This window comes from Phoxinus phoxinus (genome assembly GCF_949152265.1).
Source record: "Phoxinus phoxinus genome assembly, chromosome: 23".
NCBI lineage: Eukaryota > Metazoa > Chordata > Actinopteri > Cypriniformes > Leuciscidae > Phoxinus > Phoxinus phoxinus.
The window spans coordinates 11,819,363-11,841,260 of NC_136898.1; the positions used below are offsets into that span (position 1 = coordinate 11,819,363).

Consider the following 21,898-nt stretch of genomic DNA (forward strand, 5'->3'; position numbering starts at 1 on the left):
AGCTCTAATGACTGATGTGTCTTTATGTGTGTTTGTGTGTGACTGCAGCGATCATTATAAGATCTAGTGTCACCAAGGACAAAGTCACCGGTCTGTCCAGCTCCACTTCCAGTCTGCAGTACACAGCCGGGAAAGAGGATGTGACATCACAGTTCACCTGCACAGCAAAGCATCAGATGGGCATCAACCAGGTTTCGGCACCAGAGACCTTCCCAATTCACTGTAAGTAACTTATTTGGTGCAAATTTTACTAAAAATTGAAAGCACACTACCATTCTTTTTTTTTAAAGAAGTATCCTATACTCACCAAGGCTGCATTTATTTAATGGAAGAATAAAAACTGTAAAACTGTAATATTGTGAAATATTATTACAAAAAGCTGTTTTCTATTTTAATATATTTTAAAATGTCTGTGATGGAAAAGCTGAATCTTCATCATCCAGTATTTAGTCACATGATCCTTCAGAAATCATTCTAATATGTTGATTTTGGGCTCATGAAACATTTCTTATAATTAAAAGTCAGTGTTGAAAAAAGTTGTGACGCTTAATATTTTTTGTGGAAACCGTGATACTTTTCCCCCCATACTTTTAATGAATATAGAAGATCAAAAGAACAGCATTTATTTGAAGTAGAAATATTCTGTAACATTATATATGTATTTCAAGTTTTGTTTAATGTAAAGCACCCTTGCTAATGTCATGGGCGAAATTTATGTATAGTGCCTTAAACCGATATGAACTCTGGTGCACAACACACATTTTTGCATCATCCTGCAAAAAACGGGAACAAATGATAATATCATAATATCATGATAATAATATTAACAAAACAAAAAAAGAAAGACCTTATAATTTGAAATATATGTCCTTTGGGGATGTTGAGTGTTTTAAGGTATTCAGTAATTTAACATATTTTACCCTTTATATAATCCCCTCCCAATCCTCCAAACAATGATAATAAAGTAATATGATTTTATGATTAATATGGCTATCTGTGCACATCCCCCGGGAGAAGGACGGTGCAAAAATAATATAATATATAAACCAGTTATGTATAAATATAATACAGAGCAACACAAGACAATGAAAAAAAAACTTGAAAGAAAATATTAATGTAACCAAGTTATGAATAAGCCTAAAAGAAAAATATACATTTTAAGATGCTTTAAATGCAGATAGTGTAGGGAACATCTGATAGAGAGAGCTAAGGCATTCCAAAACATACTGAAAAAGCCTTGCCGACTCGTTTTTAATCCTGATTTTGGAACAGTTTGGGGAAGCAGCTGGGAAGAGGATCTGAGTGATCTCCGAGAAGAATTGAGGCTTAAAAGATCTGATATGCTAGTAGGAGTCCATGGACGGTTTTAAATGCAAAAACTAAAATCATAAAATCAATTGTGTATTGCACCATTGAAGAAGAGCTAAGAAAGGCGAGAGACTGTATGCTCCCTCTGATTTTCGCGGTCACGGGAGTGAGAACTCCCAGGTTTTTGACGTGGGTGCGAATATTTGCCTGAAAGGGAAACTGGTAAATAAAATAATTGATTTATTTTTTTGATTCTTGTATTATTACTAAAAGCCATTACATTACATTTAGTGATTTAGCTGATGTTTTTTTATCCAAAGCGACTTACTAATGAGGAATATCACAAGCAATTTATCAGCCAAGCGCCAATGTTATTTATTATTATTTATATATAAAAAGGGTGCATAACAGTCATTCAGACTACCCTAGTTTCGGCTGAATGGTTTTGCGCACAGCCAGCAAAGACAATGTAATAAATGTCTATATACATACCTGTTTATTTATGTACAGTACCAGTATGTGCATTTTGAGTCATCTTGTGTTTTATTTCATGGTAACCAGTCTTTATATCATCAAATTCAATTCAGGTACAATGTTATTTATTGTGCCAGTAGATTGAGGTTATATGCACATGGCTACTTGTACACAAACCAGCACCCCTAGAGGCGGATCTGCCTTATTATCCCAGAGATAAAAACAAATTGGGATGGTAGTCAAGAGCTGGGGCTTTTTCTCTTCCTGAGATGCGGCACATGCTGTGTCTAGCGCCTTGATGCTTTATTTGTTTGATTTTCCAGCTGGTTTGAGGGGTCCATGTTCACGGGGATCTGCGTATCTGTACATCACCCAGTATATGAAACCATCTCTTGAGTCCTGAACCTTGAATTGAAGGTCTCAGCTGGTAGCCATGCAGGCTCAATTTGATGGGGTGGTTTTTTTAGGTCTTGTCAGGCATAATGCTGGTAACAGAGTCTGCTGTAGTCTCTCTCTCTCTCTCTCTCTCTCTCATCTGAATGCTGAGAGGTTTGCTCAGTGCCTCAGGGTTAAGATGTGATGTGAAATGCTCTGTGGCTGCTGGGCAAGAAAACGAGGGCGAGAATGAGAGACTGCAAATGGTTGTGGAAATGAAGGCGTTTAAGCCCCTTGGGGTCTGCAGAATGGCGCGCTGTCTTAGAGAATGTTTTTTTTTTAGTTTTTTTTTTTAGTTGCTTGCTACATGTTGGAAAGTCACACCGCATCCCTGCAATGACAGCCATCTTCCTCTGTCTCGCTTTCCTGGGGGTTTTTTCTTCTAATGTTTGTTTTCTCTCCTTCTTTCTCTTTCAGACCCCACTGAGAAGGTGAGTCTACAGGTTGTTTCTCAGAGCCCCATTAGGGAAGGTGATGATGTGACACTGAAATGCCAGGCGGACGGAAACCCTCCTCCCACCAGCTTCAACTTCAACATTAAGGTGAGAGATCGCCGGCCGTGTCCACAGCAACCACACCAGTCTTTCATCTCCAGGGTCCTGCAGTCTGCCCTCTATCCTTCCCTTCAGGTTAATTACACCGCCTCTCTCTCTCTCTCTCTCTCTCCCTCCCCATCTTCAGGGCAAGAAGGTCACGGTGACGGACAAGAATGTCTACACTCTGACTGGCGTTACCCGAGACGACAGTGGCGTGTACAAGTGCTCCCTGCTTGACAATGATGTAATGGAGTCCTCTCAGATCGTCACAGTGAGCTGTGAGTGGCTCTCTTCTTCTCTATCTCTCTCCCATCTCTCCCTCAGGGCACCTACACACTAGAGAAAGACCTGATGGAGCGTTTGACAGATATGGAAAGATCTTTTTGAGTTTTTGGAAAGAGCAGAGTCAGTTTAAAAGCAAGCTATAATACAGAGAATTGGAGTTCCAAATGCATTCTCTGAAACACTATCGGTCAGTGCAGCACGTTTCTCAATGTTTGGTCTCATGATGGAGCATCACTTACAAATTAGCCAATTCCACCATAACCAAGATAGCACATCAAAGTGCGTATAATATTATTTAGTTTTTTAATGTCATTTGTTTTTTCTATTTGATATATCCACCTTCACAAGCTTTTTAAATTAGATGTAATTCCTCAATAAGAGCTTTTCACAATTTGGAAATATACTATATTCTATAAGTGGTCTACTTTACTCAATCTGCCAACCAATGACACACGACTAAATGACACACAATTTAGCTAGCCGAACGAGAATAACCATTTGCATTCGTGGCTCATGAATAGATACACTTAAGCAAATGCATTACAACTCTAGGCTTGAAAGAGTCACAAGCACAAGCAAGGGAAAAATACAAGTTTGTAAATGTTACCTATTCGCTATGTTTTACTTTCATTTTACCAGTTTTCATAAATGCGGAATGTGTTAATATGAATAATAAACAGAGAGTTGTGTCATGTTTTTTTTGTAATGCCTGATAAAAAAAAGGGCTTAAAAGACAAAGGTGCAGAGTATAATATCTAGCAAAATCAGCTCAACCAAACTTAAGCCATTGTTTGTTTGAGTCAGTGTTGCTGTAGTCAAGCCTGAATAAATTGGCATCCAGAGTTCACCAAACTTTTCCTTTCCAATTAATTTCTTTCTTTATAGTAGAATGAATGCACGCGTGAAACGTTAATCAAATCTATGTTCAGTCGGATTAGCGAAGGGGGCGGGACACTGGCAGACGGCTTAATTAGGAGTTTTTGACTCGAGTTGAGGATGCTTCGTGCTCCTGCTTGCTGATAAGCTCACACACTCTGGCCTTACAATCATTTTCATTGAGGTGTGTGTGTGTGTGTGTGTGTCTATTTGGTTCAAAAGGCCTGATGATCTCCATAATTGTGGATTTAGTGACGCTTCGTTTTGAAAATTCAAATGTATTACACGCCATCTTTGCGGCATGCTTTCTAAGCGGGTGGGATCTCAGACGTAAATGTGAGGATAGAAAACAATGTCTCCGGCAGGAATAACCAGTGCGAAAACGACTCTTAGTTGGCGGAGAGATGTGATGTGTTTCAGCCACTTCAGTGGGTGAAATATTTTGAGGGACAGGTGTACAAAAAAGGAGCCTGCAGCGGACTGATATACACTTGTCATCTCTTATTATCTTTCTGTCTCTCTCTTTTAGTTCTGGATGTAAGCCTCACTCCTACAGGCAAGGTGTTAAAGAAGTTTGGGGAAAACTTGGTGGTGTCGTTGGAAAAGAATGCCTCTAATGAAGCAAAGGTGACATGGACTAAGGTAAGGGATTGTAAGGAATCTAACAGATCTGTGTCGGTTCATTTTAGTCCTCCAAGTCAAGCTAAACAACTTGTTCAATTTCTCCAGGATAACCGTAAACTAGACAAACTGCCCGACTTCTCTCAGTTGACGTACAGTGACGCGGGCCTGTATGTGTGCAACGTGTCCATTGAAGGAATCAGACACAGTTTGTCCTTCGAGCTTACTGTAGAAGGTATGGTTTATTATACACACTTTTATTATACATGCTAGTCATATTTCAAATAAATAAATAATGAAGTCAGTTTCAAACAGAGATCACGATTCTGAACATACAACTAAATAAAATAACAATTTACTAGAGTTTCTGAGTTTCTATTTGAAAATGTATAATAAGAATGAATTATTTTTTAAAAAATTGGTTTGAATCAATGAATGATTCAATGACTCACTCATAAAGACTTCACTTGTTTCATTACCGGATGAATCAGCGTTTTTGAACGAATCTCTTGAATTAATGATTCAATGACAAATATGTTTTTTAGCAGTCACTTGTCGCCACCTAGTGGCGTAAAAATGAAATCAATACAATCAATATATATATATTAGGGCTGTGAAACGATTAATCACATCCAAAATAAAAGTTTGTGTTTACATAATAAATGTGTGTGTACTGTGTATAATTATTTTATATATATAAATACACACACATGCTTGTATATATTTAAGAAATATTTGCATGTATATACTGTATATAGATTTATATAACATTTATATTATATATAAATAAATAAAAATTCTTAAATATATACATGCACGTGTGTGTATTTACAAATACAAAATAATTATACACAGTACACACAAATGTATTATGTGAACACAAACTTTTATTTTGGATGTGATTAATCGCATCCATTAGTGTGTGTGTGTGTGTGTGTGTGTGCGCGCACATACAACAATAATATCTAAAATCACAAATATATTATCTCCAGGTGTTCCAAAAATTACAAGTCTGGCAAAGCATCGCAGCGACGACGGCAAACACAAAGTCTTGACGTGTGTGGCAGAGGGTTCACCTAAACCCGACGTGCAGTGGAGTGTCAACGGAACTAACGTAAGTCACCGTCACTGTCAGACTCGCTTCATCACAGACATTACTGTTGTCCCGAAAGAACCATGTACCTTGTACATTTTTATGCAAGAGGGAAAGATGCCCAGATATTTCTTTAAATTCCGGTCTAGACAAGATGAAAGGTGCACAGGTGTTTGAAGTTGCAGGTTTTCAGCACCCAGAAGGGAAGAGCCAACTTTCAATTTACGTTAAAAAGGGAACAGTTGTTCTGGGACAGAAATGTCTGGAATCGCATACAAAGCTTTATTATTCGTCCAATGGTCTGTTATTTTTTTTCCGGAGAGTGTGATGACTCTCCTTGACTTTACTCCTTCACTTTTCCACTTGTTGTGAGACTAAAGCTGGGACACAGTGTGTTTGTGTTTGGTACCCCAGATATCCCAGACGTTGTTTGTCCCACATGAGTCACAGTGTTTAGGTTTTAATACAGAGCAGTCTGACCACTCACCATCACAGTACCGCAGGCACACCACGGTACAAACACACACAGTTAGCTCTTTCCTGCTTCTCAGTGTCTGGCTGGTTTCGGTGGATGCATTTCAAATGATTGAGTTTAGATCTGGTGTGCTTCCTGCAGGGTCATGAAGTCCTGTTCCATACCCGCTTGCCTTGGATTTCAGTCTTCCTAGTGCTGTAAACATACAATTGTTACACACTTAGTTTACTTTTTAAGTAATAAGTAAATACATCCCTTCAAAACCAAAAATACAGTAACTAAGCCATCAGTGAAACGGTTTAATCAAATATTAAAAACGTAAAAAAATAAATAAATAAAAACCTTTCAAAAGCAAAAATGCAGTAACTAAGCCATCAGTGAAACAGTTTAATCAAATTTTAAAAAAGTGTGGAGGTGTCCATGAGCAAGACACCTAACCCCAGCTGCTCCCGACGAGCTGGATGGCGCCTTGTATGGCTGACACCGCCGTCGGTGTATGAATGGGTGAATGTGAGGCAACATGTAAAGCGCTTTGGAGGCCATTGGGTCTGTGAAAGCGCTATATAAATGCAGTCCATTTACCATTTTAAGAAATTAATATATTTTTATTTATTTAGCAAGGATGCATTGAATTTATCAAAAGTGACATTCAGGGCATTTATTGTGATGCAAATAGATTCTTATTTCAAATAAGAAGTGATAAAAATAAAAATTTCTTGTATATCAACATATTTGAATAATTTCTGAAGGCTCATGTGCCACTGAAGACCGGAGTAATGATGCTGAAAATTTAGCTTTGCCATCACATAAATAAATTTCATTTTGAAATAGGTTAAAATTAAAATATTATTAAAATTTTGAAATAACTTTTCTGTGTATTACTGTTTTTACTTTATTTTTTATCAAGCAAATGAGACTTCTTTCAGGAAATCTACTAACCCCTTAACTTGAACAGCAATGTATAATAATAATAAAATTGTGTTTATATGAAATTGGGATTTGATTATGTCTTAATGGCTGCTTATTTATGTTCGCCTATATTTTGCTGCTGTTTTGCTGTGTGTTCCTGTGGATCGCAGTGTTGGCATCAGTAACTCATCCTGCACTCTGTGAGGGGTTCAGTACTCAGTCTGCCTTAATGACACGGATATTGAAGTGTTTGTGATGGAGACTCATTTAATGGCTGTGTGATTACTGACAGTGAGATTTTTAGCCCCACTCTGCACTCGTACTTCCAGACCCTGAGGTGTGTGTGTGTGTGTGTGTGTGTGTTGTGAGTTTCCATTAGCGCTGGGTGTGGTGCAGACAGAGTACACGATAGCTTACTAAAATAAGCTGAGGATCATCCGCGCCCTCTAGTGGTGAGGTGTATTAAATAGCGCCTTAAGCAAAGAGGTCCGACATAACTTCAAATTAACCTTCCTAGCCATTTCTGCTGACTTTTGCTTATTATTAATAAAATATTTAGATAAAATATAAAAAGATATTTAAAAATAACTGTAGCCTACCGAAATGTTCTGTTTGTCTTGCAGGATGAAACGTCGTATGTCAACGGGAAGGCCACATTCAAACTGACCGTAGTGTCCAGTAAGAACCTCACCGTCAGCTGTCTCGTGACCAATAAACTCGGATACGACATGAAAGACATCAACGTGTTTTCCCGTAAGTAACGAACGCGCTGAAGGGGTTTCCCGCTGTGAGGACCGCTTACTAACCACTCAATCGACCCCTTTAAAAAGGCTCATATTATAGGGCTGTCAAGAACAGATTTAGATTAATAAGAGAACCATTAGGCTATACATACTTAAGATGGTTAATAGCCTAAGACCTAGTGATTTGAGGTCAGACACACTTAGTAGAAAAACACTAAAATAGTCGGTTTGACCAACAGAAATAGATTAAACATACACCCAATTATTTTGCTGTTAATGACAGAATTTAGAATGTATTTTGTTCTTTTTTTTTTTTATGGCATAGACTAGTTTGACAGCCCTGATAAGTAGATGCCATATCTAACATCTCTTATGTGCATGTGAGGAGATCTGTGAAAACTAGCATGTTTCACACAGTTTTGCCTGTTGCACCATTCAAATGCAGGGTGATTTAGTGGACTATTTCACTATTATTAGTGTCCTGGTGTGAACACTGGAAAGACAGGGCTGGCTGCTCTCTCTCAGGTCCTGTTGTTCACTAACGGGGCATGAAACGCTTTCTTTCTCTCTTGGATCTCGCTTTGGCTCGGATTTTGTTTGTGTCAGGGTGCTTGGACTGCTATCTCTTTTTTTCCTCCTCCTCCTCTCTTTCCGACCGCTATCGCATGCTTGTGGTCATCTTCCTTACTAGAATCTGATTGGACAATACTTGATTTAAATCAGTTTTGCATCTAAACCACAGTTGGGTGGTGGCTTTTTACTACCAAATTTGTTTTAAATGCCAGTTTGGTTTCATCTTGCACCCAAAGTTAATGTAATTTTATATCTGATTTCAGTATTTGAGGAGGACAAGCCCAAACAAGGTAAGATAATCTGATTTCATTCCCTTGAATTTCACTTGAAATTAATACGAATTTAAGATCATGAGTCGGAGGGTGTCAAGCATCCTGACATCATGCAAACTTCGTTTCTTTTAGCTGTCATACCTGCAGAAATATATTCCCAGCTTCAATTTTTCTCAAGTAGCGGGATTCTGTCAATCATTTTTTTCATTTCCCAGGATTGCCTTTCCCTAAAGAATCATAATGCTGTAGAGGAAGTCATAAAGTGTTTATGTGTCCATTGCCTTTAGAAAAAAATGAAGATGGCACGGAGCAAGCCAAAGTGATAGTGGGTGTGGTGGTTGGACTCTTACTCGCCGCTGCTCTGGTGGGACTCATCTACTGGCTATATATCAAGAAAACAAGGTAAGATGCTACACTACATCGCAAAAACAAGTGAAGTATGGGAAAAAAAACTGTGTATATCGCAGCCCTAAATCATCTTCAATGTTTAAATTACAACCTGTACATCGAATGAAGTACGTATGATTGCAGTAGAACCGAGTCACAGTATCTGCTGTTATACATCAGCATGATTTGTTGAAATTGACAAGAGAAGTGAGCGAGCCAGAAATGGTCTAGCCGCAGAATGTGCTGAAAGATTAATCAAGGTAAAATTGTCCTGTTAGACAAGGCACCTGGAAGACCGGAGAGAAGGAGGCAGGCACTTCAGAGGAGAGTAAGAAACTGGAGGAGAACAATCATAAAGCTGATGTCTAAAAGAAGGGAGAGGCGTCAAAAGGAACGAAGAAGGTGAGAAGGTTTTTCAAAGTGTAAACCGGTGTAAAATTCACACCTGCCAATAGTGGGTGAATTATGAGAACTTACTGGCAACAATATTTTTTACTGGCCATAAAACTTCAATTAAATGTAGTGTATAGGAATTATTCATATATATATCTTTTTTTTTTTTTTTTATGGCCAGTAATATTGGCAACATACACACACACACACACACACACACAGATATATACAGTGTGTATATATGTTATTAGCCAAAAATATTGCAGGTTATTGTCACTCAGTATCATATACGTACAACTTATCATATAAGTTGAGTCGGTTTCCACTTCTCACAAATAGGTGAGAAACATTGTAAGCGTTTTGAATCTCATATTCTCATTTTGCTGGCTTAATGTGAGGAATCTTTTATTTGTCACCGCATGGAGGCTTCAGGGGGGAAATACTGATGATAATTTTTCCACTGAGGTAATAGATGTTAAAATATGTGTAGTCATGACTCATGACAGATGTTTTCTTTCCTAGACAGTTATGGATATCTTTCATTTGAATCCCGTGTATCATTTTCATCAGCGAGGTTTTAAACCACTATTCTTACAATGTGATGTAAATAAGAGTATATTACAGTAGCTAATAATAAAGGTACCAGCCAACTGGCAAGAACCTTGTATTTGGCTTTGAAATAAGTGCAATATTGAGCATGCCAACTCAATATTTGAATGTCAAGCTACATTAATAGGCTTTTCTTCTCATCCTTGAAATCACATTCATTGTTTTTTGTGTATCATGTCAGGTATGAACCAGGAAAGAGGCCTTGTCACACTGAATGTGCAGTACTACACACTTCAATCATCTAATTCCAGACATCTGATTGGACGGCGACGACGTCTCCTTCAGGCTGCTCGTGTGCGTCATGCATCGCAGAATGTTTCCAGAATAGTTCCTACTCTAAACGAACGGTTTCCTAAGAAAAAAAAGAAAAGAAAATCCCCCACCACGATACAGAGTAAAAGAGAAACCCCTTGTGTTGTAAATTTAGTCTGCACCGAGGACTGCATTTACTTTTGATCGATTCTGACTTTTTCTTTTTGTGTTCCCAGTGAATGTTCTCGTTTCATGCGCATTGCTGATGTGGTGGGCACAGCTGTTTTGCTCCCCCTATAGTAAAAAAAATAATAATGTAAATTCGCTGTACACTTTTTAGGTCTGTGTAAATAATTCAGGGGGGTACGTTCACTCTGCTTAGTGTTTGGATTATTGAAAAAAAAAAAATTTAAGGATTGTGGGACTACATATTGATATCTCACAGTCCCTCGTGAAAAACTCCTAAGATCGCGGTCGGATGCTGGAAGAACGATGACTTCACTGCTGTTACACCTCTGTTCGCTCATGTTTTATTTATTGGTACCTCTTTACGACACTGCCCTGTGACATACATGTTATTTCGTCTAGTTTGAAGTGGCTAAGTAGTGAAAACGGGTTTTTAGAAAATTAGCGTAGTGTAGGGAAATGTCCTGCTGCACCCAGTGGCCTTCAGGTTGCGTTGCATGATGTCATAGTTGTAGGGCTGTGAACACGGCCCGCTAGAGTTTAACGTAGTGACATTGACGTGACTCGCATATAGCATAAATAAACAAGCAAACATCCGCTCTCGGTATCAGACTGGGTGGTAGCGACCTTGCATGCAGAGCCTTTATTTTTTTGGTAGAAAGTAAATATAAAAGAATAGCCCCTTTATTCTGCCTTAACAGAAAGAGTCAGTGTTTGAAAGGCAAACTTCAGTCAGTTTATTAATGTGAAGCCTCACTGTATAGCCTTTCAGTTTTGCACTTCCCTCAGACTACAATAACTGCATCTTTTTTGTTTTTTTACATCGTTTCCAGTGTCTACGATGTTTTGTCAGGTTGATGTCCGACACTGTAGTCTTTAGCGATGGTTTGAAGCATTGTTCCGTTCATCATGGTCTAAAGAGGCTGTAAATATGTTTGAATGTCTTGCTTGTGTTTGGCTATTTATAAAGTGTGAGAAATGCAAGGTTAGCTGTGCTTCTGCTTAGTCACTGAAACGACCCTTTTTTATTTAAACTATAATCTCACTTTGTCACGCATATTTAGAAGAAACTCCGCTTTCACTTTTTGTTTCATCTCCACATGCGTGTTCTGAATGTTCATGTTTAGTGTCTCGCATATTTTGAACCATCAGGTCAGCAGTGAAACCAAAGAGGGTAACCGCAAAAGAAGGCCATAAAGTATTGTAAATACTGACTTTTGTTTTTGTACTTTTGTTGACAATAAAAGTGTACATTTTGAAGAAAATTCCTGGATTCTTTTCATGCGCAGTGATTTATAAAATAAAAAATAAAATCACATATAGCAGATGTTAATACTGGCTTTTATAAAACATTTTTTTTCCACAAGAACAGATCACGGGTTACATACATTACTGAAAGATGAAAATAATCTCAGAGAAAACTTTTAACAAAGTATAAATTAATTGCACACATCACTGGTTTTAAATGATCCACAAGGCATTTTCCAACAAACTAAAATCTCTCGTAAAAAGAAGAGGGGAAATGAACAGAAACCGTTCCCCCCGCAGACCTGTCGGAGGTCGTGTCCTCCTCCGCTAGAGGGTCCACTCAGTTCTCAGACTTTCAAGTGTAAGATGGAGAGTGCAAAAATGAAGTTTCAAGTTCAAGAGAAAACCTGATAGGGAGGAATGACGGCCAGTGGGAAAGAGTCAAAGCAGGCCAGCTTCCATTCCCAGAATTCCCAAAAGGCCTTGAATGAAGTCGTCGCTGGAGTGTCGCTTTAAATCTTCAGTTTGTGGGCATCACTATTACGTCAAATTCAATTTGACGCCATTAAAATGACTCGTACATGTTAATCAGTGTTTTTTTGGCTTATTTTCTGGGTGCTAATAAAAATGGTGCATGTCCAGTTCTTGTTTTTTTGCATATGGCGTCAGTGCAAGTGAGCTGTGGGTAACCGAAAGAAGGAATGGGAAAGGTTGAGGTGTCTTCCTCCTGCACTGCACTGAATCTAAAGTAATGCAGACATTCGGGTTTGTTTTATTCACGAGTTGACAGGCCCTTCTATTTACAGAAAATGAAACTACCATATTAGCCCTTGCTTGCTAACGCTGGAATGCACTCAGACGTCGAAAGCGACCGTTAAGACTTGATAAAAAGCGGCTAACCTAAAAAAAGCAGACCGAAAGAGAACCGTGAACCTGATATTCGAAATCCGTCTCTTTCTGCCTCAAACGATCTGATCTGGTTTGTCTTGTTCACTGCGAAATAATGAGATAAAGGAGACATGGTCACACCGAGAGCCATTACTGTGAAATTCATGATACCCAAGAGGCCAGGAACGCGCGGGTGTATATGTGTGTGGCAGGAAAGGCATGAACAGCCCGCAGACACTGGCAAACACACAGAAGCGCTGCTCTCATTTCCGTCCAGAGAAATGCAAACCCACCCTAAAATGTGGATGAACACCTCCAAATATGAAAAATTCTATTTCAATTCCTCTCTTGAACATCCCGAGCTGTAATGACGATGACCTGAGTACTGCAGATAAGCCACGTCACTGTAAACACAAGGCTTATTTTCATAGGATCCCGTCGTTGCAGACGCGACAATCCTTTTGGCGAAAAAAAGCACATTTTCGTCTTGTTTGCCGGGTGCGCTAAACGAAAGCAAGCGGAAGTCAGCCTGCGGTTTGTACACTCAAAAGTCAGTCGTAGTTTGAAATTGTATCGGCGTGGGTTACAGGCCCTGCCTGGGGGCGACTAGCGCAAACTCCCGCAAAATGTTCCGAGCCACGTCCACTTTGTTCTGCGCGATCATCAGCGCTCGTTTCACATCTTCGAATGAGTAGCCCTCGCCCATCAGCTTGGCGATCTTGGCGTCTACATTCTCCCGGGACGATTCGTGCAGTCTTCTGTGGATGTCTGGCGGGATGATCCTGGGAAGTGGTTTAGGAGGTCTCTCAGGTGCCCTGAAGCAATCTACGGCCACTGTAAACGGGAAACAAAGAGCGTTTAGTCAAAATGGGCCATTGAGAGAGGATGGTAGCAGGCCGACTAAAAAGACTAGGAACACATTAAAAACCCATTACAGGCTAATAATTAATAATTCATTGAGCGCATTCATCTCGATGGCTAATGGCTAATGGCTTCATTTAATAAACCTGCACAGCTATTATGTATTCAGAACAACACACTGTGCTCACAGCTGTTTTATCAGGAATTACAGGTATATTCTTGGATCAGTGTCAGCAATGTGGTTTCATTTTTTTCAGCTCATAATATTAAAATACAGGGTATGAAAGGTTGAGCTTTATTGTGAATATAATAACAATACATCATAAAATCAGTGTATTTTAATTGTTTTTCAAATAATTCTCATAATTCTCACCAAGGTTGCATTTATTTGATCAAAAACAGTAATGTTGTGAAATATTACAATTTAAAATAATGAATTTCTGTTTCTGTATTTTGTTTGAATAGGTTTTAAAATTTAATTTATGCATTTATTTCCAGAAACCAGGATGAGGTTTTTTTTCCAGAATTCAGTTTTTAAAAATAATTTATTTGAAATAGAAAGTTTTGTAATATTATAAACGTCTTTATTGTCACTTTTGGTCAATTTAATGCATTCTTGTTAAAAAAAAAAAAACGTTTGAACAGTAGCAAATACAGTATTAATATTAAAAACAAAATTAAGGACACAAACGGTCACTGAAATGTCATTTTAACCTGTATGATTTCCTTTCTTCTGCTGAACGCAAAGGAACATATTTTGAAGAATGTCAGTAAACAGACAGTTGATGGACCCCGTTGACTTCCATAATAGGAAAACAAATACTATGGAAGTCAATGGGGTCCATCAACTGTTTGGTTACCGACATTCTTCAAAATATCGTATTTTGTGTTCAGCAGAAGGAAGAAATTTGACAGAATTTTCATTTTGAAGTGAACTAATCCTTTTAACTCTGTATTGGCCAATTAGCATCCAAAACCAAAACTATTTGATTTATAACAGCCCTTATACAATGTGTAGTACCTGAGGTGGGCGGCAGTTGATCGTAGTCTTGAGGAGCCCTGAACGGCGTCTTCATGTTGTCTCCGGTTAGTCTCCGCACGGGGGGATTCGGAGCAGAGTTAATCAATGTGTCTATAAACGTGTCTGTAAAATCACACTGATAATTAGACACCAATACAACTCCAAATACAGCAGTATTTGACATGTATACTACATTAATAGTCACAGATGTGTGGGATTTGGCCTGACCTGGGCTGAGCAGGAAGTGGTCGTGTCCAGACGAGGGGCGGGCAGGTCTGGGGTAGGGTGAGGAGGACGAGGGTTCTGTGAAACTGTTCCTGATGGGGGGAGGAGGAGGAGGCTGGGACGGAGGAAGGGAGTTGAACGGGTCTTCCATTGGAGACGCTGGGAGAACAGAGAGAAAGAGAGAGTGGTTGAGTCTTTCTACACGCCTCAGCAGTTCCTCTTCTCACCAACAGATGGAGCTAAAATATCATTCAGACACGAATTGAACGCGTTCTGAATTTTTGTTGTTTGTTTTGAAAAAATACATTTATTCAGCAAGAATGCATTCAATTAAATAAGATTATTTAGTAAATAAGTTTACATAGATGCAAAAGATTTCTACTTCAAATAAATGTTGTTTTTTGAACTTTCCATTCATCAAAGAATCCTGAAAAAAATGTTTCTTGAGCACCATATCAGCATATTAGAATGATTTCTGAAGGATCAAGTAAAACTGAAGACTGGAATAATAATGCTGAAAATTCAGCTTTGCTAACACAGGAATAAATTACATTTTAAAATATATTAAAAACGAAAAAAGTATATTTTAGATTGTAGTAATTTTCACAACACTGTATTTTTGATCAAACAATTGTAGACATTGATAATTACCAACCCCTTACCTTCCTTGAAACAAAATTAGAGTTTATATTTTTGAGAAACAAGTCTTTATTTTGAGAAACTGCATTATGGTTTTAATTATATGGACAAAAAAATGGCCATTTAGTTACTTAGCAATTGTATTACCGTACGTTTATGACAGTAGTATGACTATGAATTAAACATAAGGCAAATTGATGTCTTCATGAATCTGTCTATATAAAAATAAACAAGCTAAAATCATAAGAGAATTATATTAACATCAAAAATGTATGGAAGTGAAGGTGAATGAATGTAAAAAAAGAAATTAATCTTAAGTGTCTGAATAGAAGCACCACACAAACACACCTCAACTACATCAAACAGCTTATATAATATAAGCTAATAATCAGATTTAGTGACTTAATAATTAATAAAGACTGCATTGGTGTTTGCAGCTCTGACCTAGTGCAACAGTAAAAGCAGAAACCAACAAATGAACACCAGTCTGCTAATCAGGCAACTAATCAGATTGAGGTGCTGTGCCAACGGCTACCTTGAGGGGGCAGTAGAATGTCGTAGTCTGAGGGCGTCCTGTTGTGGAGGGGGCACTGTGTGGTGTGAGACACACCCGAAATCAATGAACCAGAGTCAAACCCACCTGAGGAACACAACACAGAGTTATACTGACCTAAAAATGGCCTCAACCTCACGGTGAGTTAGCCATGTCAGCCACAACTGACTTCTACAACCACTGGCCGCCACATTAAAAAATTTATACTTTAGTCCCTGTTGCTACAAACACACAAAAACTCCCACAGTCACACTAAAAGATGGCCATGCAGAAAATGAAGATGGCAAATGAGAGACTGTGTGTGTGTATTTTCTGTATATGTGTGTGTTCTCTCACCATGCTCTGGAGGTTTATGTTTCTTTAATTCTGTGGAGAGATCCGACAAGCCGTTTTCTAAAGCCCTTTATGGAAAGAAAACGCATTAAAATGCGGACGGGACGTTAAAACAGTCATTGTTTCGCTATCGTGTGTGTGTGTGTTTACCTGTTGGGGATGCGGAAGGGGATGCAGACGGGTGGCTGTGTGATGCAGACGGGATGCGATGATGGAATCTGATACTCGTCCTCCACTCTCTCCGTCAGACTCCGGTGGCTTGTGAAGGGGTTGGTGTGTCTGTAGATCACACAAAACGTATTACACAACATGTACAGGCACAAATGACACCAAGTCAGAACCGTGCAATCCCACGATGCTTCAGGCACACGGATAAGGTTCAATGACCACATCAATAGCATTCAGCCCAACATTTTTGTTTTTCACACATGATTTTTATGTTCGCCTAATGCATTGCAAAAGTAGTTGCCACAATATTAGAGAAGTTGTGAGTGGCTTGGGCATTCAAAATGGTTGATATGGTGCTCTAGGTGGTTCCTAGGTGTAAAAAGATCCCACACTCTTTAACGTATTAAAAATACTCAGAACGCTTAAGCCACATCATAGCAATGTGAGCAGTTTTGAGCATGTTGCTTTGCGGTTGCTAGAGTGTTTTTAGACTATGATATTTTGATCTTTATATAGGACTAATTCCCTCCTTCAATTAAAGTTTGTGGGAGCAGACCTTCACTCACACTGCATGATTTGAGACATGATTCATGGAAAGTTTGATACTAAGCCGAACAACTCCCTAACTCCAAAAATGAATTATTGAATTAACAAATACGCACACAAAAAACAGCTCATGTGTTCCCAAAATACAGCAAAGTGTGGAATAACCATATGTAAATATTTACATAGACGACAGCATTATAAGTGATGCCACAGCACTCGTGGAAAAAGGCTCTTTGACGGGATATTTGGACGATGTTCTCCGCCTTCATGCTGACTCATTGAAACAAGCACTCTTCAGTGTGTGAGCGGGTCGCTGCGAGATTAGCCAGTTTAATCACGTAATGCTCTAACTAAGACTCCCAGGCTGAGCTGAAGTAGGCAAAGACGTCCAATATTTAAACAGGCTGGCACCACTGAGGGAAGGAGAGAGGTTAACTAGCTGGGATCCGATGGGCGGTTTTCCAGCCAAACTTTAACTGCTACCGCAATGCACCATTAGAGGGCGCTTTAGGCACTTCATCTCCCTGTGATGATGAAGCCATTCATTAAAATATCTTTTTCAAGTGTTTCGAAGTGTTCCTTGTTTCCAAGACATCAAGAGAGTGTTTATGGATGTACATTTGCCAAGTCTTTAACAGAAGCCAACCATAGCAGTGTAAAAACACCTATGAAAGTGAGAGGGAGATGACAGGTTCACAAGTTTTGCTCTTTGAGGAGGTGGAAAATGCTCTCAACCGTTCTAAGTCAGTGGTGTGTTTGTGTTTCTGTAAAGTAAACGTATGTTGATGTGTGTGATGCCCATCACAAAGAATCCACTGTGCCCAGAGCCAGTAGAGAACATATATATATATATACATACACACACACACACACACAATACAGTAATCTTAGCCTCTATAAACACTACTGACGCAGCTCTATGGATAGATACACCACATATACACACAGCACTATTCTTCAGGGCTCTAAACAACAGCCATTGTGGTTTCCAGAACCACTCGGTTTCATTTGTCAAAGTGGTGACAGAAACACAGTTTTTCTTGTAGCAGGAACTGCTGAGAGGAGCAGAACAGTGTTGCATGAATGAAGCCATTAACATTGACAACCAAACCAATGACTATTGCTAGGGTGCTATAGGAGTCAGGGCATTTCTATGCAGTGTTTTTTTTTTTTTTTAAGAACATTTTATCAACCCTATTGCAACATTTTGAAACAGCATAACATATAAAAAGTAGTCTGCTAGGGTGTTTATTGTGTTTCTAGAACACTATCTGTATAATCGCTGTATACTAACATGCTGAAAACCACTCCTTACCAACTTTAGAGCAACGCATCAAAAATAAGCAGAACAACTTAGCAATAACAATGTACTGAGTAGTTTTTAGTATGTTGCTATGCATTCAGTGTTTTAGAACACTACCTACTCTATAGCAACATACCACTCCATATCAACAGTATTTAAAACACCTTAAGTAACAGGTTTTTTTACTTTTGCATTGAGGAACTGCAAAGCAACATCTAAAACAACAGCAGTTCTAAGCAGTTTTTAATATACTACTATAGGGTTGTGTAATTTGTGTTTTTTAGATGTTGCTTTGCAGTTTCTAAATGCAAATGTCAACTTTATCATTAGCCAGGTAACGTTAAAAATCAAATCAAGCAGCATAATGTAAGGCATCGTTCATGTCTGTAGTACAAACGGTGCACACACCAAACCGACGACAAAGAACTAGCGCTGATGAAAGCCGACTGTGTTGTCGCGTCGCGTCACCTGTGTCGGGGGGAAAGCTGCACTTGAACACACAGCGAGAACTGCAGGTAGAATGCGCGTTCTGCGCCTGCGTGTAAATGAGACAACTATCTATTTTTGCAGATATATTCATCTATATTCGTCATTAAAAAGGGAAACCGACACTGCAGGCTGCAGATACACAAACCAAAAACAAAGCAGTGTGTGCTTACCGTTTTGAATGTCAATCCTGCTAAACACTTTCTTTATTCCACTCCGCTCATGTTAATATTGAAATATGCGCCAAGGAACACTCAGGTAAGATGACGTGAAATTAGAACAGCCTTCTATCTGTCCCGTTTTTACTTCTTTGCTCGCTGTTTTGCTATTATTCTCGTGCACTGACTCGTTTACTAAGCTGAACAGCCAATCAGAGTTCCCTCTTTCACTGACGGCCCAAAAAAATCCCAGACGGCGTCAGACTAGAGCCAACGGCGTGCAACGGTGTAAAGAACACACCAGGAAAACTATGCTGGCCGATACTCAAAAACGGTCCGACATTGCCCAACGGCCGATTGTCGGCTTGGTGTGTCCCGGGCTTTAGAGGCAAAGTTTACTAAGTTCACCACTATTCTTCTTGACTATCTAATAATAATAATAACAACAAAAATTCGAAAATTGTGTATAAAAAATACACAAAGAAAGAGCATAAGTGTTTGCAACAGAAGAGGAAATATGGCTTGCTGCTTGGAGTGCAACCTCTCTCATAGGCTGGTTCTGCTTAATTCCCTCAAAAGCCCCACAGGAATTCTATCAGTGTGTGTGTGTGTGTGTGTGTGTGTGTGTGTGTGTGTGTGTGTGTGTGTGTGTGTGTGTGTGTGTGTGTGTGTGTGTGTGTGTGTGTGTGTGTGTGTGTGTGTGTGTGTGTGTGTGTGTGTGTGTGTGTGCCTTTATGTTTGTTTAAAGAGCACATGCTCTCCGGATCCTGGTGCTCTTGCATAATTGGTGCACATGTGTCCAAACATCGCTGTGTGTGTGTGTTGTTCTGACAGACCCTTTAGAGATATACAGGATGCAGCCTATGTACACAATCCCTGGATCACATTAACACATTCATGAAGTCCACAAGATCTTTTTGTCTTTTCACCAAAAAAACACTTGCGAGACAATAATAATTTAGCTATTAAAAATCACAAAAGCAGATCAATGAGCAAAGCAGAAAAAGATGCTCTTGATTGGCATCACAATGAGATCAGTAAGTCCACAGAAAAACAGTGCTCAAGAGCGGTAAACGGGTAATTTGTAATCATATGAAGACTATGGGTGAATTGGGGAGGGTAAACACAGTTGTTTGTTTGGTGGGGCTCCCTTCAGAATAAAGAGAAACAGATTGATCTGCTTTACAGTGATTATGATCAACATGGACACAAAGAACAAGAGCCACAGCAGGGCTCCAGGGATGGGAGTGGCACGTCTGTGTGTGTGTGTGCGTGCGTGTGTGCGTGCGCGCGCGCGTGTGTGCGTGCGTGTGTGTGTGCGTGCGCGCGCGTGTGTGTGTGTGAGAGTGCGTGTGTGTGTGTGTCTATATCACTCACCTCTGGTTGTGGTCCAAAAGGGGAGGGGAGTGACGCAGAGGAGGGACATCATACTCATCACCAGGTAACAGACCGTTGATGAAAGACTGCAGAGAAACACAAACATTAAATGTTAAAAAACACCATTTATGATTAATAATTGATGGATGTAGTGCTCAATAATAAACCTGACATAAAGGTACAGATGATATCCAAATGGGACTTATCCGTGATAGTTGTTAGATTATTTGTCATATAATTATGGATGGATGGAAGGAAGGTCAGAAAGATAGATGAAAAGTACAGATGAATAGCAAGTCGGATGGATGGATGGATGGATGGATGGATGGATGGATGGATGGATGGATGGATGGATGGATGGATGGATGGATGGATGGATGGATGGATGGATGGATGGATGGATGGATGGATGGATGGATGGATGGATGGAAAGTACTGATGAATAGCAAAACAGATGGATGGATAGAAAGATAGATGAAAAGTACAGATGAATAGCAAGTCGGATGGATGGATGGATGGATGGATGGATGGATGGATGGATGGATGGAAAGTACTGATGAATAGCAAGATAGATGAATAGAAAGATAGATGAAAAGTATGGATGGATGGATAGATGGATGGATGGATAGATAGATAGATAGAACAGGTGGATGGAAATGACTGATGACCAGCTAGATGGATGGATAGACGGATTATAGACAAAAAGGATTGAGAAAGGGAGAGAGAAAAGGAGAAAGAAAGAACATTAAAAGTATTTTCACACTGATCATCCTGTTAATGTGTCAAATGAACAGACTAGAAGGATCTTCAGGATCTCCATCATGGAGCTCTAGAAGCCTCAGATGTCTGAGCCGGTTTATTTCCGAGATCAAGAGCAGCGTGTGATGCTGCACACTAGCTGTGGCCTGAGGACAGTGCTGTGTGGGTTTGTGCCGGGAGAACAGGGGCCAAACTCACTGGGACACTAAATGAATCCATACACTGACATGCCAACCAGGGACAGAGAGAGAGCGAGAGGGAGAGAGGGAGAGAGAGAATTTTACAGTCCATTGGTGGTTACATATAATTGCATGCTGCAAACCTTAGTAGAACAAAAAGATTTTAAAAAATCCATCCACATACACTTCATTCAACCAAGAACATTTCAGAGAAGTTCTTAGTTTCCAAAAGGGCTTTAATGAGAGACCCTCTGCAGCTTTGCAACCCAATACGTAACTCTCTCCAATCCCCTTGTGCAAAAACATGCTTATTTAATGCATAATCTACAAACTCCCAGCGAGCCACGAATATGTGCGTGCATTTTGACTTCTGGAGCATTAACCCAGATATATACAAAAACACATGTCGGGGTGGGAGGGCAACTGCTGTAATAATGATAGGCGCTGAATGCGTTTTAAATACCTCCTTTTTTAATGCCAGGGCCAAAGACAAGCACTACACACAGCCAAATTTCACAGCCCTGCTTTACTGCGAATATCGTCACTGTTGCTTAGTAACAGCTATGAGCAAAAAAAGTGAATATTTATGGCTTAAAATAGGCATGTAAGGGCTTGTGAATGAGTACAGAGGGTTCTAGGTGATTTCGAAACACAATGTCCAGTCATTTTTCTCCTCTTATCTCATGTTCTTGACTCTGCTTATCAAAGAAGGACATTCCAGCCCTAA

At 39.4% G+C, this 21,898-nt stretch overlaps 2 protein-coding genes across 4 annotated transcripts in view; one reads left to right on the plus strand and one right to left on the minus strand.

The window, feature by feature from the left end:
- Positions 1–11,724, plus strand: part of alcama (activated leukocyte cell adhesion molecule a) — a 63,794-nt gene extending 52,070 nt beyond the window's left edge. For 2 of the 3 annotated variants that reach the window (XM_079600771.1, XM_079600770.1), the window contains 11 exons: positions 49–222; positions 2,635–2,759; positions 2,899–3,031; positions 4,444–4,556; positions 4,644–4,770; positions 5,528–5,649; positions 7,636–7,765; positions 8,592–8,618; positions 8,888–9,002; positions 9,266–9,389; positions 10,171–11,685. In XM_079600771.1, the coding sequence (XP_079456897.1) occupies positions 49–222; positions 2,635–2,759; positions 2,899–3,031; positions 4,444–4,556; positions 4,644–4,770; positions 5,528–5,649; positions 7,636–7,765; positions 8,592–8,618; positions 8,888–9,002; positions 9,266–9,356 (1,157 nt within the window). In that variant the 3' untranslated portion in view covers positions 9,357–9,389; positions 10,171–11,685. Of the gene's footprint in view, positions 1–48; positions 223–2,634; positions 2,760–2,898; positions 3,032–4,443; positions 4,557–4,643; positions 4,771–5,527; positions 5,650–7,635; positions 7,766–8,591; positions 8,619–8,887; positions 9,003–9,265; positions 9,390–10,170 lie in introns of all 3 variants that reach the window. The other variant, XM_079600769.1, reaches the window with a different exon arrangement.
- Positions 11,725–11,736: 12 nt separating this feature from the next.
- Positions 11,737–21,898, minus strand: part of cblb (Cbl proto-oncogene B, E3 ubiquitin protein ligase) — a 64,559-nt gene continuing 54,397 nt past the window's right edge. The window contains exons 13-19 of the mRNA XM_079600763.1: positions 20,234–20,319; positions 16,346–16,474; positions 16,199–16,263; positions 15,845–15,949; positions 14,674–14,829; positions 14,446–14,568; positions 11,737–13,397 (exon numbers count right to left, since the gene is read on the minus strand). Coding sequence (XP_079456889.1) covers positions 13,147–13,397; positions 14,446–14,568; positions 14,674–14,829; positions 15,845–15,949; positions 16,199–16,263; positions 16,346–16,474; positions 20,234–20,319 — 915 coding nt within the window. The 3' untranslated portion in view covers positions 11,737–13,146. The remainder of the gene's footprint in view (positions 13,398–14,445; positions 14,569–14,673; positions 14,830–15,844; positions 15,950–16,198; positions 16,264–16,345; positions 16,475–20,233; positions 20,320–21,898) is intronic.